Source organism: Saccopteryx leptura, chromosome 1, assembly GCF_036850995.1.
Source record: "Saccopteryx leptura isolate mSacLep1 chromosome 1, mSacLep1_pri_phased_curated, whole genome shotgun sequence".
Lineage (NCBI taxonomy): Eukaryota > Metazoa > Chordata > Mammalia > Chiroptera > Emballonuridae > Saccopteryx > Saccopteryx leptura.
In genome coordinates this window covers 274238853-274252076 of record NC_089503.1, presented here as the reverse complement: position 1 = coordinate 274252076, position 13224 = coordinate 274238853, and the positions used below count along the sequence as shown (strand labels likewise).

At 37.3% G+C, this 13224-nt stretch overlaps 1 protein-coding gene across 2 annotated transcripts in view; it reads left to right on the top strand.

Annotated features, from left to right (window-relative positions):
• The window catches only part of RASSF8 (Ras association domain family member 8), a 113554-nt gene that overhangs the window by 88898 nt on the left and 11432 nt on the right, over positions 1-13224 (top strand). For both annotated transcript variants that reach the window (XM_066354155.1, XM_066354161.1), the window contains exon 2: positions 8634-8838. In XM_066354155.1, the coding sequence (XP_066210252.1) occupies positions 8736-8838 (103 nt within the window). In that variant the 5' untranslated portion in view covers positions 8634-8735. The remainder of the gene's footprint in view (positions 1-8633; positions 8839-13224) is intronic.

The window sequence follows — 13224 nt, the reverse complement described above, 5'->3', positions numbered from 1 at the left end:
TACTCTCTGACACTTAGATGTGTTGGATCTATCTGACTTCTCAGCTCTAGATGCAAGTTTCTAACTTTGCTGGATAGCTCCACAGAAATATCTGTTGCTCTTGCAAATTCAGAATATCCAAAACTTAATTAGTAACATTTTATTTATGACTGAATCATACTAAGAAAATGAATTGCAACATGTTGTAAATGGTTTGGAACTTTTAAAGTCTAGCTTTAAGAAGGAAATAAGATCTAAGTTTATTTAGCTTGATTCTTTTCTGTAATAATACAGTTACAAATTGAAAAGGTGAGTTTATCTTTGCCCCACCACCTAAAGGAGCTAAACATAGCAATGTAAGAACTTGTTGTCTAAGAAAACAAATAACCTATCAGCTGGGAAATGTGTATGATGTGTTTACTCTGTATTCCCAAGCCATGAAATGGGAGAGGATATTAAACATAAATAAATATATATGGGTCTGTTTGTCTTCATAATCTTAGACCAGTTACTTAGGTAGGTAATTTATAAAGCCAAGCCTGAAAATAGCTTGAAAAGTCTGTGCTGTTTACTCTATCAGTTCTTTTGTTTTGATTTTATTAGATTGCCTACATTATTTTTACTAAAACCTCTGAGTTTGTAGGGTGTATGTATGTCTTTCTTCTTGACTGGGAACATTTAGCCTATTTTGATTCATTTGTTTTTAGGGAGGCAAAAGTTTTGCTTAAGTGATAAAGTGTTGAAAAAGAGCTGTGTTGGGAGAATTTTATGCTCTGAATTTTATCCAGTTCCTGACCATTGGGCCATATTTTTTGCAGGCATTTTCCTATCAACCTTTTTTCATAAGCACCATATACTTGCACATTTTCTTTTACTGAATATTTAAAAATTAATATTCATAAAATTATTTCAATTAAAATTTTTACTTATGAACACATGGAAATCACAAATTGTAGATTAGAACAATAGTTAGTATTCCTTCTTTAGGTATTGCCTTGAGATATATTGAAGAATTTTACAATGTGGTATAGTATTTACATCTGTAATGGTAAGATTTAACATTTATTCCAGGAGTTTAAATTAATACTACAGGGCTTTACTGGACTTAAAATACTTGATGCCAATTTTGTCGCCTCTGGGTTCACACTGACACTTTTCATTAGTTCTGTGTTCCCCCCCCCCCCCAGTTAAATGTAAACTGTCAGTTTCTGTCCTGTGCTATTAGCACCTGTGCTATTCATCAAACACGTGACATAACGTCAGCTACTGTGCTAAGGGGTTCAAGCAGTAGTAGGGGAATCAGAGGAATTAGGCAGTTAAGCTCTTTGAGAGTTGCCACAGTAAAACAAAACACGGGGCTTTGGAAGCATAAGGAGGGTAGCAACCTTCAGATCAGAAGAGGGGCCAGAAGATCGGGGCAAGATGCCCGGAAGGAGGCTGGCGTGAGTGTGAAGGAAGTGCAGGAATCAAGCATTTTCCAAGGAGAGAGCGGCATGTGTGATACAGAGATCCTGGAGAGAACGATCCGTTTAAAGGCCTGACGCTCCTCGGCCTGCATGCAGAGAGCGACTAGGCAAGTTGCAAGGTGATCAAGAGGTCATATGTACCTCAGCAACCAGTGAGGAGTTTGGGTTTTATTCTGGAGGCAGTGGAGAGCCATTGGAGGATTGAGAGCCAGGGTGTGGGGTCAAATCTGTATTTAAGAAGATTTTTCTCCAGCAGTAATAGATAAAATGGATACACAGCAGAGAGGCGGGATGAGAAGGCAGGCTGAATAAATAGATCAGTTAGCAGGCAGATGTGGATGCAGCCACCGCACTCTCAGCTACGAGTGTTCAAGACAGGATTTGTCTCAGCCCCAAACTGAGAACAACCCAAATGCCCATCAACAGCAGATAGATGAATAAGTTGTGGTCTGCAATGGAAAACTCTACTGCAGTGGGAAAGAATGAACTGCTTTGTGCAGCAACAGCTACAAAGCTCAGCAAACTGTTGCACCAAAGAAACCAGACACCACTTCATACACTGTCGTCCATTTGTACCAAATTCAGAAACGGGCCCAACTAGCCTGTGGCGATAGAGGTCAGAGAGATGGTTGCCTTTCAGGGAAAGGGTTGGGGCTAGGAGAGGGGTGCTTCTCAATCTAGGATGTGATTAGATGGATATGTTTGCTTTGTGAAAATTCATCACACTTAAAATTTCTGATGTTTTTTGTAGTATGTTATGCTTCTATTAAAACATTTCTTTAAAAAATCCAATATTCTTGTACCATAGACATGTGCACTATTCAAACATCCCCAGCTCCCTTCTATCTAAATAGTTAGTGGTTTATTACCTGGCTGCTACTTGCCCTCTTGTCATGGCAGGGACAGGAGGCACATTTCAGTGACTTCTGCAGTAATTCCTGGCCATGTTTTTTGACCCATTTTATTTCATGGGATGGTACTTCTTGCAAGTGACCTTTGCCAGGATTATAACTGTGCTTGAGCTTTGCTCTCTACTCTGAAAATGTAGGGCTTAGTAGAACATAAATGTGATGGAAATCAGATATACTAATAAAATGCAAATACATTTATTTAAACATAACCAAAAATAAGGAGTTTTTCCCCTTAAGCAAACAGTTTGATTTGGAAAATGTATTGGGATTTATTATTATTATTTTTTTTTTTTGTATTTTTCTGAAGTGAGAAGCGGGGAAGCAGACAGACTCCCATATGCTCCTGACCAGGATCCACCCGGCATGCCCACCAGGAGGCAATGCTCCACCCATCTGGGCTGTTGTTTTGTTGCAACCAGAACCATTCTAGCGCCTGAGGCAGAGGCCATGGAGCCATCCTCAGCACCTGGGCCAACTTTGCTTCAATGGAGCCTTGGCTGAGGGAGAGATAGAGAGGAAGAAGAGGGGGAAGGGTGGAGAAGCAGATGGGTGCTTCTCCTGTGTGCCCTGGCCGGGAATCGAACCCAGGACATCCACATGCCAGGCCGATGCTCTACCACTGAGCCAACCGGCCAGGGCCTGTTTTAAAGTTAATGGCTTCAGTAGCTGTACCCTACAGTTGAGCCTTTTATACTTATTCATGTGCTTTGGGTTTGGTGAATAACTTTCCTCATTCTCTCTGACTGCTGATTGACAGGCCATAGCCATCTTCACCTGACGCTGTAGTTTCTATAAAGGGCAGGGACTAAGCCTGAGCCCAATTCTATAAATAGGATATTGTCAAGTAGAGTATCACTTTAGTCAGCATCACTGATGAAATTTGCAATAAATATCAGGTCTTTTGCCCTGAAATTGTCACAGTGCACATCTCCAACTTAGCATCTTATCTTCTTCAATAATACTGAGACCCCACTAAACAGTGCAACAGTTTTTAATTTATTTGAACCCTGCTACTTCCCCAGCTAAAAAGAGCACACACAGTATCTAAAGAGAATGGCCACTGAAGAGTGTGAGGAATAAAGTGTGGCAATTTGGAACAATAGCATTATTTGTTTTACTGCATTGAATAATTAACCTCCTTATTAAAATGTTATTATAATACAATGGGAAATACTTATCTCTTTAAATTATTACCAAAAGATGTACCTATTTTTTTCATCTCTTCTAGGGATTTAATTACTTAATTACATTTTCTTCAGGAGATGAGTACAATAAGCAAAATTATTCTCAAATCTTAAAGATTAGAAGGAAACCCCCTTTTCAAGTTGTTTGCGTGGATACCATTTTTGTAAGAGAAAGTTTATTTAGAAAGTCACAGGTAGAAGCGAGCCATAGAAGAAATGGGCCCAGGAAACAAGTTACAGCAAAGGAAGAGCCAGTGAAGCTGGGGGCAGGGCAGTGGAAAGAGTGTGCACCTTGAGGGGCAGAAGGAGGAAGAGAGGTTTGGGGGTGCTGGGGTGTGGGGAGAGCGCCCTGGGGACAGAAGGGGTATGCTTCATAGAGAGAGCTGCCAGTTTTCTGTGAACTACAATAGTTCCAGTTTCACAAAGATTCTTAGGGATTATGCATCTTTAGTTTTGCCAAATATTATTTCTGGCTCTCATACTCTTAAAGCATTTAGTGCTTTAGCCACAGAATAAGTATAGTAATGAAATTTAAAATATATATATTTAAACTATTCTACTTTATTTACAGTGTTCATTAAATCTTAAAATTAAAGTTCGATGTTTTATAGTCTGGCAACCACTTTGACCCAAGGAGCTAAACTTTTTGTTTATATATTTATTTTACTACTATTTGTAATTAAAATGATTTTACTTTGGCTTTGAAATGTTTACATGTTAATTCAGCTAGAAATATATACCTGCAAAGGAACGTGTTTTGCTGTATGGCTTGGCTATTTGAAGTCGCTATTGTAGCTATAAATCAAAAAATTGTTTTGTTGAAAAGTTTACACACATAATTCTATAATTCTAACTATAAAAAGTGTGTGTCAGAATTGATAGGCTCAATATTTATTATATTATGAATGAGAATTCTGTAATGATTTTGGCTTCCTGGATGAAAAATAAATTTCTTTTTATCCTCTGTTAAGTAAAATGGTGGGTTTCATTGCAGCATACTATAACCATTAAGATCAGGAAATAGATTCATTATACCTAAATGGTGTCTGTAAAGTATTGAACATAATTTACTATAACTCAAATGTATTAAAAATCATAAATGAAGTATCCCACATAAATTCAGGTTTGGAGAAGACATGCTTCTGTCTTGCAGACAGCTTATTGTATTGTGTAGAAAGGACAGAGAACCTGGCAGTCTGATGACATTTGGACTCAGATCCAAGCTCTGTTCCTGCTTTCTCGAGACAAGGGAAACTGGGAGATTTCAGTTTCCAGCAGGGACCTCAGCGGCCGTCTATGCCTTATTTAAGTCTGATTTGATTCTTGAACATCTGCTCTTTGCTTCTTCCCAGTCCTCTGGCAACAATTAGGACAAATATATCATTTAGCTTAGTAGTATTGGAATTTATAGCTCCCATGGTCACATCTGCTTGATTACTTTCTCTCTTGAGCCAGGATTGGCGATTCCAAATGTCCTTGCAAACGTGACCAATAACTTTATCTTGTAAAGATAAGTAGCTTTTTAATGGTTATGAGTATTATCCATATTTATATCTGCCTGTTGCTGGCTGAGTGACTTTGGATGAGTTACTGATTTCTCTATACAGTTTCTCCTTTGTCTCGTAATAATTCATGTCACATAGAGGTACAAGTGGGTATAGAAAGGATTACATTAAAATACCATATATATCCATATATATATATGTATATATATATAAAACAGTTCACATTGATCACATAGTAAAAGTTAGTAAGTGTTAGCTAGTTACCCACAAAAATGCAAAAACTTAGCACTAGACTGAGACAAGGATGCTCGTTGACAATATAAACTAGAAACAAGAAGGCAAAGCACTGACTTAGTCCATCCATCATCTGGGAATGTGAGAGTCAGGCAACTCAGATTTCCTGCTGTACACATGTGAGTAAATGGCTGTGAGCATGCCACAAGTGTGGGTTTGGGGTTTATAAATAACTCTTAGTAAGTGGGTGAATTTGCAAATAAGGAACCCACGAACAATGAAGATTGACTGTAATTGCCTTATTAAAGCACTGGTCTTGGGGGAATATATTTCCACAAATGCAGATGCTTAATTCCAGTAGACTTTTAAGATAATAAATGGTTCATTAGCTAAAGAGAACACTTGTCCACCAGTAGCATATTACTTAAGAAAACTAGTTCCTCATATCAAAATTATTAAAATAATAGTGGTTTGAGTATAGAAGCCTCATAATGAAAACACTAACTCTTCTATATTAATACCCTTACAGGAGAACTTTATTTCTACCTATATCACTGTTCCATGGAAAAAAATTATTCCAAATTCTAACTGGGATTCCAAAGCCTTTTTGCTTCCTGAGTCTTTGGCTCTAATGATGACCAGTCCATCACACGCTGCTACAGTATAGGACTTTCACTTCCCCACTAGTCTAGTTCTGGGGGTCGAGTTGGACTCTGGAAGGTAGGAAGGGAAGAACAGAGCAGCAGCTCCTAGAAGGGAGTTCTAGGGGCCTCTGCTGGAAAGATAGATTCTTCAAATGAGTCTCATGAATAAACACCTTGATTTTTAGGGAAGCTAGGGGTGATTGTCAGTATAGCCCCAAACTTGACAAAAGCCATATACGATAAACAGTGGCCCTCTTAGAAATAAAATTTTGGACCATGTGGTTCATTGATCTGATCCACTAAGGCATTTTCTACCCTCCTTAAAGGTTCAAGTTTGAAGGATATTAGTGATGTTAAAACAAAAACGCAGACGCTAGTCATCTCCATGATGACCAATGGTAGAAAGTCTCTGATCAAGTAGTCAAATACCCTGCAAGTTTATATGAACTAAGCAGTGTTATCTATGCCCAGTATTTTCCTACTTTATTATACTCTGTAATAACTGCTTACAAAAAATAGGGGATATTTCAAAATGAATATGAAGCTATAAAATCTTCCCTAATTCTTATGAGCAGTATATTTAACAGATGTGCATGTATTTTATGTTCATTTGTATTCACTTAATGATTAAAAGCTCAAGGTGAAACAGTATTACTTTAGATAGGAAAATATGTGGTGGTGGATTAAAACCTTTCTAAAAATTAAAAATGAGCCTCATAAGTTTCTTTGAAATGATAGGTTTTTTTGTGGGGAGGGTGACTTTTAATTAAATCTTCTGTCTTTCTTGTTAAGTTTCCTAAGTTTAAGTTTTTTTAATGACAAGGGACTTAGTATTAAATAGATTTTAATGCAGCTGAGTCTTTTTTTTAATTGAGCTCTTTTATTTATTTTAATAAAATAATTTAATTTTAATATATTAACATAGTATATATTGTTTGGCCATATTTTAATCTTAATTTCATTCCAAGAAAGAATATATATTCTAATTTTAGTAGCGTGCCTAGCAGGGAAAGAAGCAGATTTTGTTTTAAGTCATAGCTTTTCTCCTTTCTTTCCTCAGATGTTCCTTAAATGGATTGGGGACAGTAGCATATCAACCTCCTATTTGAAATGTGGAGTGTACACCAGCCTATTAAATAAAGGCTCAGAGAACTCTCCATGTAAAGGAGCTTCTTTAATTTTACTTACTGGATTTATTATCATTCTTTGGTTTTGGAACCCTTTTTCCCCAGAATCTTGAACATCTCACAGGAATTCCTAATTAAGCAACACAATTAGAAAATCAGCTTGTGATGGTCAAATGGCCCTTTCTCTGGTTTCCTATGAAACCACCTAGCTCTGCAGAGGGCACTGAGGCAGCGTGCTGGGGCATCGACCGCCAGTCAGTGCTTGCCCCTGTTTTCAGGATGACAAAGCTATTTGTGTAACTCCTCTGGAGAAAGTTAGGAGTCTTATTAGGTCTATGTTCCTTCAAGTCACGGGTATTCTGGCTCAAGTGTCCAGATAACCAGGTGGCCTAGAACTGTCTCAAGTCCTTTAAGAATGTACAAGGACACGTTATTGTTTGTAGTAAATACAATTTTACCAGAAAAAACTTTAGGGTATTTAAGTAAGTTTTTAATACATTATTAATCTTGAAACACCATTTCTGTTGTAAACTTTTAAACAAATTCATGTTCTCTCTAATTCAGTGTTTATTACATCTCATAAACTTTTTTTTTATAACAGAGTTTGGATGATCACAGGACAATGGACATACAAATCATAGTTGATTGAAGATTTAATGCAGCACTGGAAACCTGTATAATTTTGTTAATCATGTCACCCAATAAATTCAATAAAAAGGAAAAAAGATTTAATGCAGGAAGAGATGAGATTTTCAAAACCCACAGGAAAAAGAATTGTGCATATTTGATTTTTAGCAGGCTAATAATAACATCATAATGCATAGAAGAAATCAAGGCATTTGATTTGACTACAGGAGAATGTAAAAATTTCTGCTTGACATACAATGCAACTGAACAAATGAAACAAACATGGGAGAAACAGCAAATATAACAAAAGGTTTATATTATTAGGATAACTTATAATTTAAGAAAATTATCAAACCCCAGTTAAATAAATGAGAAAAGAACATATGTGGGAAAACTGTCAGCCATCAAAACATTAATTTCCTTCTGCTAATATTTTCTGTCCCCTTGAGCCTGCTTGATTTTGGAGTTTCAGGGATGAGGACGACACCCTAGTTTTGGGGGAAGAGACAGAGGTTTGGGACACGCAGACAAGGGGAGCAGTGGAGGTATGCAGACACCTCGACAGGTGCTGCCACGCTGTAGAAACTGATTCCTAAAATGACACTTTCTTATTTCTCTTTAACCTCACAAGTCATTCTAATGAAATATTTTTTTTTTAAAAGAAACAGCTTATATGTTGAGCCATAGGGCTCAGTCAAGTAAATAAGATGTACTTACCCTCCAGAGACTGACTTTATGATTAAAATTATTATGATGAATAGTAGTAATATGAAACAATGTCTTGGTAGGTGGCTACAGTTGGATGGATGCATGCAGCTGAATTCAGTTCTGTAAAATAAGTAAGCACATGGTCATTAATGGTAGTAGGTTTATATTAAAATTTGTTCTGCGCAATATGTACTTACTAGAAGAAATACTAAGATTCATCCTATTAAAAATGTTTTTCCTCTTTCTAGCTGACTACATAGACTGCCTTCTCCATGTTTTCATAGCCAGAGACATGACCTGACGCTGTGGATGACCAGTCTCTGGGCCCTTGGGTGACTGGCTGGTGCACCATGGAACTAAAAGTATGGGTGGATGGAGTTCAGAGGATCGTTTGTGGGGTCACCGAAGTCACAACTTGCCAGGAGGTTGTAATAGCCTTAGCTCAAGCGATAGGTGAGTGAATTCCCTGGGTGTCTGAGAGAAAGTGGCTTTTGGGCCCTGCTGTGTGTGTTTGCTTGCTTGCTCTATATATAGAGCTCTCAGGTGGGTTTTGTTCATTTGGTTCCATAATACATCTCACAAGCATACTTTTACTAATTATTATTCCTTGCACTTAGGTAAATCTGTGAAGACCCTTATTCCCTGGTTCCCCCCCAGGTTTTACTAGTCTTGACTCTAGAGTCTGTGCTGTTTTCTATTCTGCTGTTTATCCTGAATAATGATTTCTGGAACTAAAGACGTCAAAATCTGGAGTCCTAGTTCCCGGACCCCTCATTAGAAAAAATTCTATTTACTATTTATTCTGTATATTTTTTAAAAAGAAAATGCAGCAAATTAAATAACATAGATCTTCACTGGAAAGATAATATGTACTTTCTAAGTCTTATCACACAGTAACGATGAAGTCCAGTATGTGCTTATTGGTTCCATCTCATTTAATTACCCTGTTGCACCTTTTCTTCTTATTTACTCCCAGTTCATCTTTATTACATTTTATGCGTGTTTTTTCATTGCTTTAAATTCTTTTGGAACATGATGGAGACATAAACACCAACATCAGTTAAGCCAGAAATGTAGGTTAAAGTTTATATCCGCATCTTAAATCCATTATAGAGAACACATATTAAGAGGAAAATGTGTTTAGCACCATGCTAGGTACTCAGTGCCTCTTTATCTTTGAGCTTCTTATCAAAAGTTTATTTTATGTCGTGCTAGTTTATAATGGAAACCTGTCAGATTATCTGAGGACTGCAACAAGTCACCTTAGCATTTTGTAGAGGCAGTTGTGCTATCTGCATTGTTAGAAGTCGGCAGTGCCCCATCCAAAGGTAGAGGCTTTATTTTAGTTTTGCCTTAAATACTATGTAGCACACTCACATATCAAACAATGCTGCAAATCCTAGGCTTTCACCTCTAACAAAATGTTCTTACAGTTAGGACTCATACTATGTTATGGACTTAAGTTTAATTAGTAAATAAAGGAGAATTAAGGTATTTAATTTTATTTCATAGTCTTTACAACCAAATTATTTTATCAATAGTCCCTTCTTAAAGTTTCACATAATTTATTTGAATGAAATATTCAGCTATTTGCATGTGTGTTTGTTTCCCTGCTTAGTGAAAACTGGGATTAGCAAATGTCAAACCTAACTTCGTTATTTATATTTGAGAATCAAGCCACAGGTAAAACCAAACCAACAAAAAATCAAAAGTCAAGGTAGTTGAGAAGTGTAGCAAGCTGCATCTGTCCATATGGTACCCACATTTTCTACACAGAATTTCAAGAGGAAAATGCCCAGATAGACCAGATGTGTGTTTATCCATGTGGACTAAAGAGTGTGCTTTTTTGTGAACAAGCTAAAAAGAAGCTTTAACTGAATAAACCCCTATTTCTGCTTTTTCAATAACTCGGTCCAGACCTGTTTTGAAAAGATGACAACTTGAATATGGATGTTTTATGATATTTCTCCAAACTTAGCTCAGCAACTCTTTTTCTGTATCATAAATACTTCATTGAATTCAGAACTCATCTACGAGATGACTCAACTGGCAGCCGGCCAGGGGCTGTTGATCCTTGCTTCTGTCGTGCTGAGATATTTTCAGCGTCAAACTCAGTATGCTTCTGATATGTACTTAAATATTTATCCTTCTTGTAATTATAGTTATTGGTATTCAGTCGAAACACTAAATGAAAATTTTATAGTATTTGACCTAATTTCTACTATAAGAAATAATGAAGGGTTTATTAATTAGGGGAAATTGCTATTGTAACAAACAGCCCCAGAATTTCTGTGGCTTAACACAGTACAAGTTTAGCTCTACTATTAGCGAAGTATGAGCTGACATCACATTTCTAAGTAATTTATAGTGAAGCAGCTTATAGGCTAGTTTCTTGGGTTTAAGGCCACCCATGTGCCTATGCACACACATACATACAGATACATGTGTACATATATATATTTTGTATTAGGGATTATTGAGTTTTTTTGATTTTGGGGAAACCATTAAGATAAAAATAGATGTACACAAGTTGGCAACCTGCAAATATGACAGCTAACATTTTCTGACTCGGTGCTGCTAAGTAATCCAATCAAATTAGAGCTAAAGACAGAACATAATTTGATAAAAAGAGGTTAAATGTGTCTAGTAGTAGAGAAATAATATTTTCTACTCTAATCTTTGACTTATTTGACAGGTTATATGTAGGTGTTAGAAATAGAACACATTCTGAAATTATAAGAGACAGAATAACTAAAAGTAAAATCATGATTAAAACACTTAATTGTCATGAGTTGGTTAAACTGCCCAGCAAGAGCACGCTGTGGGTTTGGTCCCTATGCATCACAGGCTTTCTGAAACATACCCAGTTTCAAATATTGTACCTTGTTTCTTCCATAAACTATCCCAGAAATTCAGGTTTGTATGTGAAACTTCTCAAATTTGTATGTGAAACAGAAAGCCCTTGGCAGACCATCTGTCCCAAATTATAGTAGAGAACGTGCATTTGCTTTTCCAATAGGCTAAACCAAAAGTATGAAAAGAATGTATTTCTGTTTTCTAGTAGCTTAGAATTTAAAGTACAGCTAACAGAAGATTAGAGCAGAAATGAGAAGGAGGAAGAAATCAAGGAGATGGAAGGAAAGGTTTTCTGCCTCACCCTGCTTTGGTGCCCAGGGCCATTTAAAGTACTGATGATTCAGAATTTTTCTCTGTGCTCCCTTCTTGTGATCTTGTTTCCCATCTCCTTCAACTGAAGCCAGAGCTAGCATTTAATGGAAACAAATTGATCAAGGAGAGGTCCCGGGGTGGACTGGACTTTTTTTCCTAAGAAGCTGTGTTTCATATACATGATCCCTTGTCTGTTGCGGGTGCCAGGTTCCAGAACCCCCCACGATAGGCAAAATCCACGAAATAGTGACCTTAAATTTATTTTATTATTTATATATATTTTAAGGCTTTATTAATCCTCCCCACACTCTTATAAACCTTTCCCACACTGTTATTAACCTTTCCCTCACTTATTTTGCTTATTTTACCTCAAAAATAATTAAAATAATATATAAAAATACCTATATACCGCAAAATCCCACGACATAGCAAAAAATCTGCAACACAGAATTAGATATATACAATTTAAATTAGGTATCCGCAATACAGTGAGACCACAAAAAGTGAACCGCGATGTGGCGAGGGACGACTGTCCTAACAAAATCAGTTTCCAGACACTTTTTTTTACTGAACTCTAGTCTAGTATTAAATACTTCTTTCTCTTTTCTGGAAGTGCCTCCAAAGTAGGGGTTCTACTTGTTTACCCTTCTTACGCCCTTGCTTTGCCTCACATAGGTACTCAGTAAAACAGCAGCTAGGACAGTGCTGTCCAGTAGAACTTGCTGCCAGGATAGAAATGTTTGCTGTGCTCTCCAGTGTGGTAACCACTGGCCACACATGGCAATTGGGTACCTGAAATGTAGCTAGTATAACTGAGGAAATAAAATTTTAATTAAAATTAAATGTGACTAATGACCGTTGTAGTAAATAGCACACAGTTCTAGAAGATGACTAGTTGGTATCTCAGACTTAAAATGTCAAAATCCAAGCTCTGTGTCCCGACCACTCCCCACCTTCAGATTTCCTCCTTCTCATCTCAGCAAATGAAGTCTTTTCTTTTCATTGAGTATATCAGCACTTTTGTGTGGTCTGATTTTTTGTTTCTTGTTCTAATACCTTACAAACAATCCACCTAAAAATCCTACCTGCACCACCTCCAGTATATATCCAGAACCTGCTGCTCCCCCGCCCCAGAATCCTGTTACCACCTGATGTCAGCTACCCTCGTTTCTCTTAGGTTCTTGCTGGCCCTCCGGCTCATCTCCCTGCAGCATCCTGGTGCTCGCCAGCCTAGCTGCAACAGGTTTAAACTAATACTTTTAAAATATGCTGCATCATATCACTCCTCTCCCCAAAACCCTCAGGACTCCTGATTTACTCAACAAATTTCAAAGTCCGTACAGTGGTCATCAGGACCCTAAATGTATTCGTTTTACCCCTTCCCTTCACCATTCTGACCTCATTTCCTACCAATCAGTTTTGATCGTCCCTTTGTCTTAAACACACCAAACACATTTTGCACCTCAGTCTTTGAACCTGTTCTTCTCTCTTCTGAGAATACTCTGTGCCAGTTATCTTCAGACATCACTCCCTTGGGTTTCTGCTTAAATATCACAGAGCCCCTCCCTGACTGCGTGTCCTTCACACCTGCACACACACTCACATACTCCCTATCTGCCGTACTCTTATTTTCCTCTGTTCTACTTATCCACCTGACGTATTTCATATAGG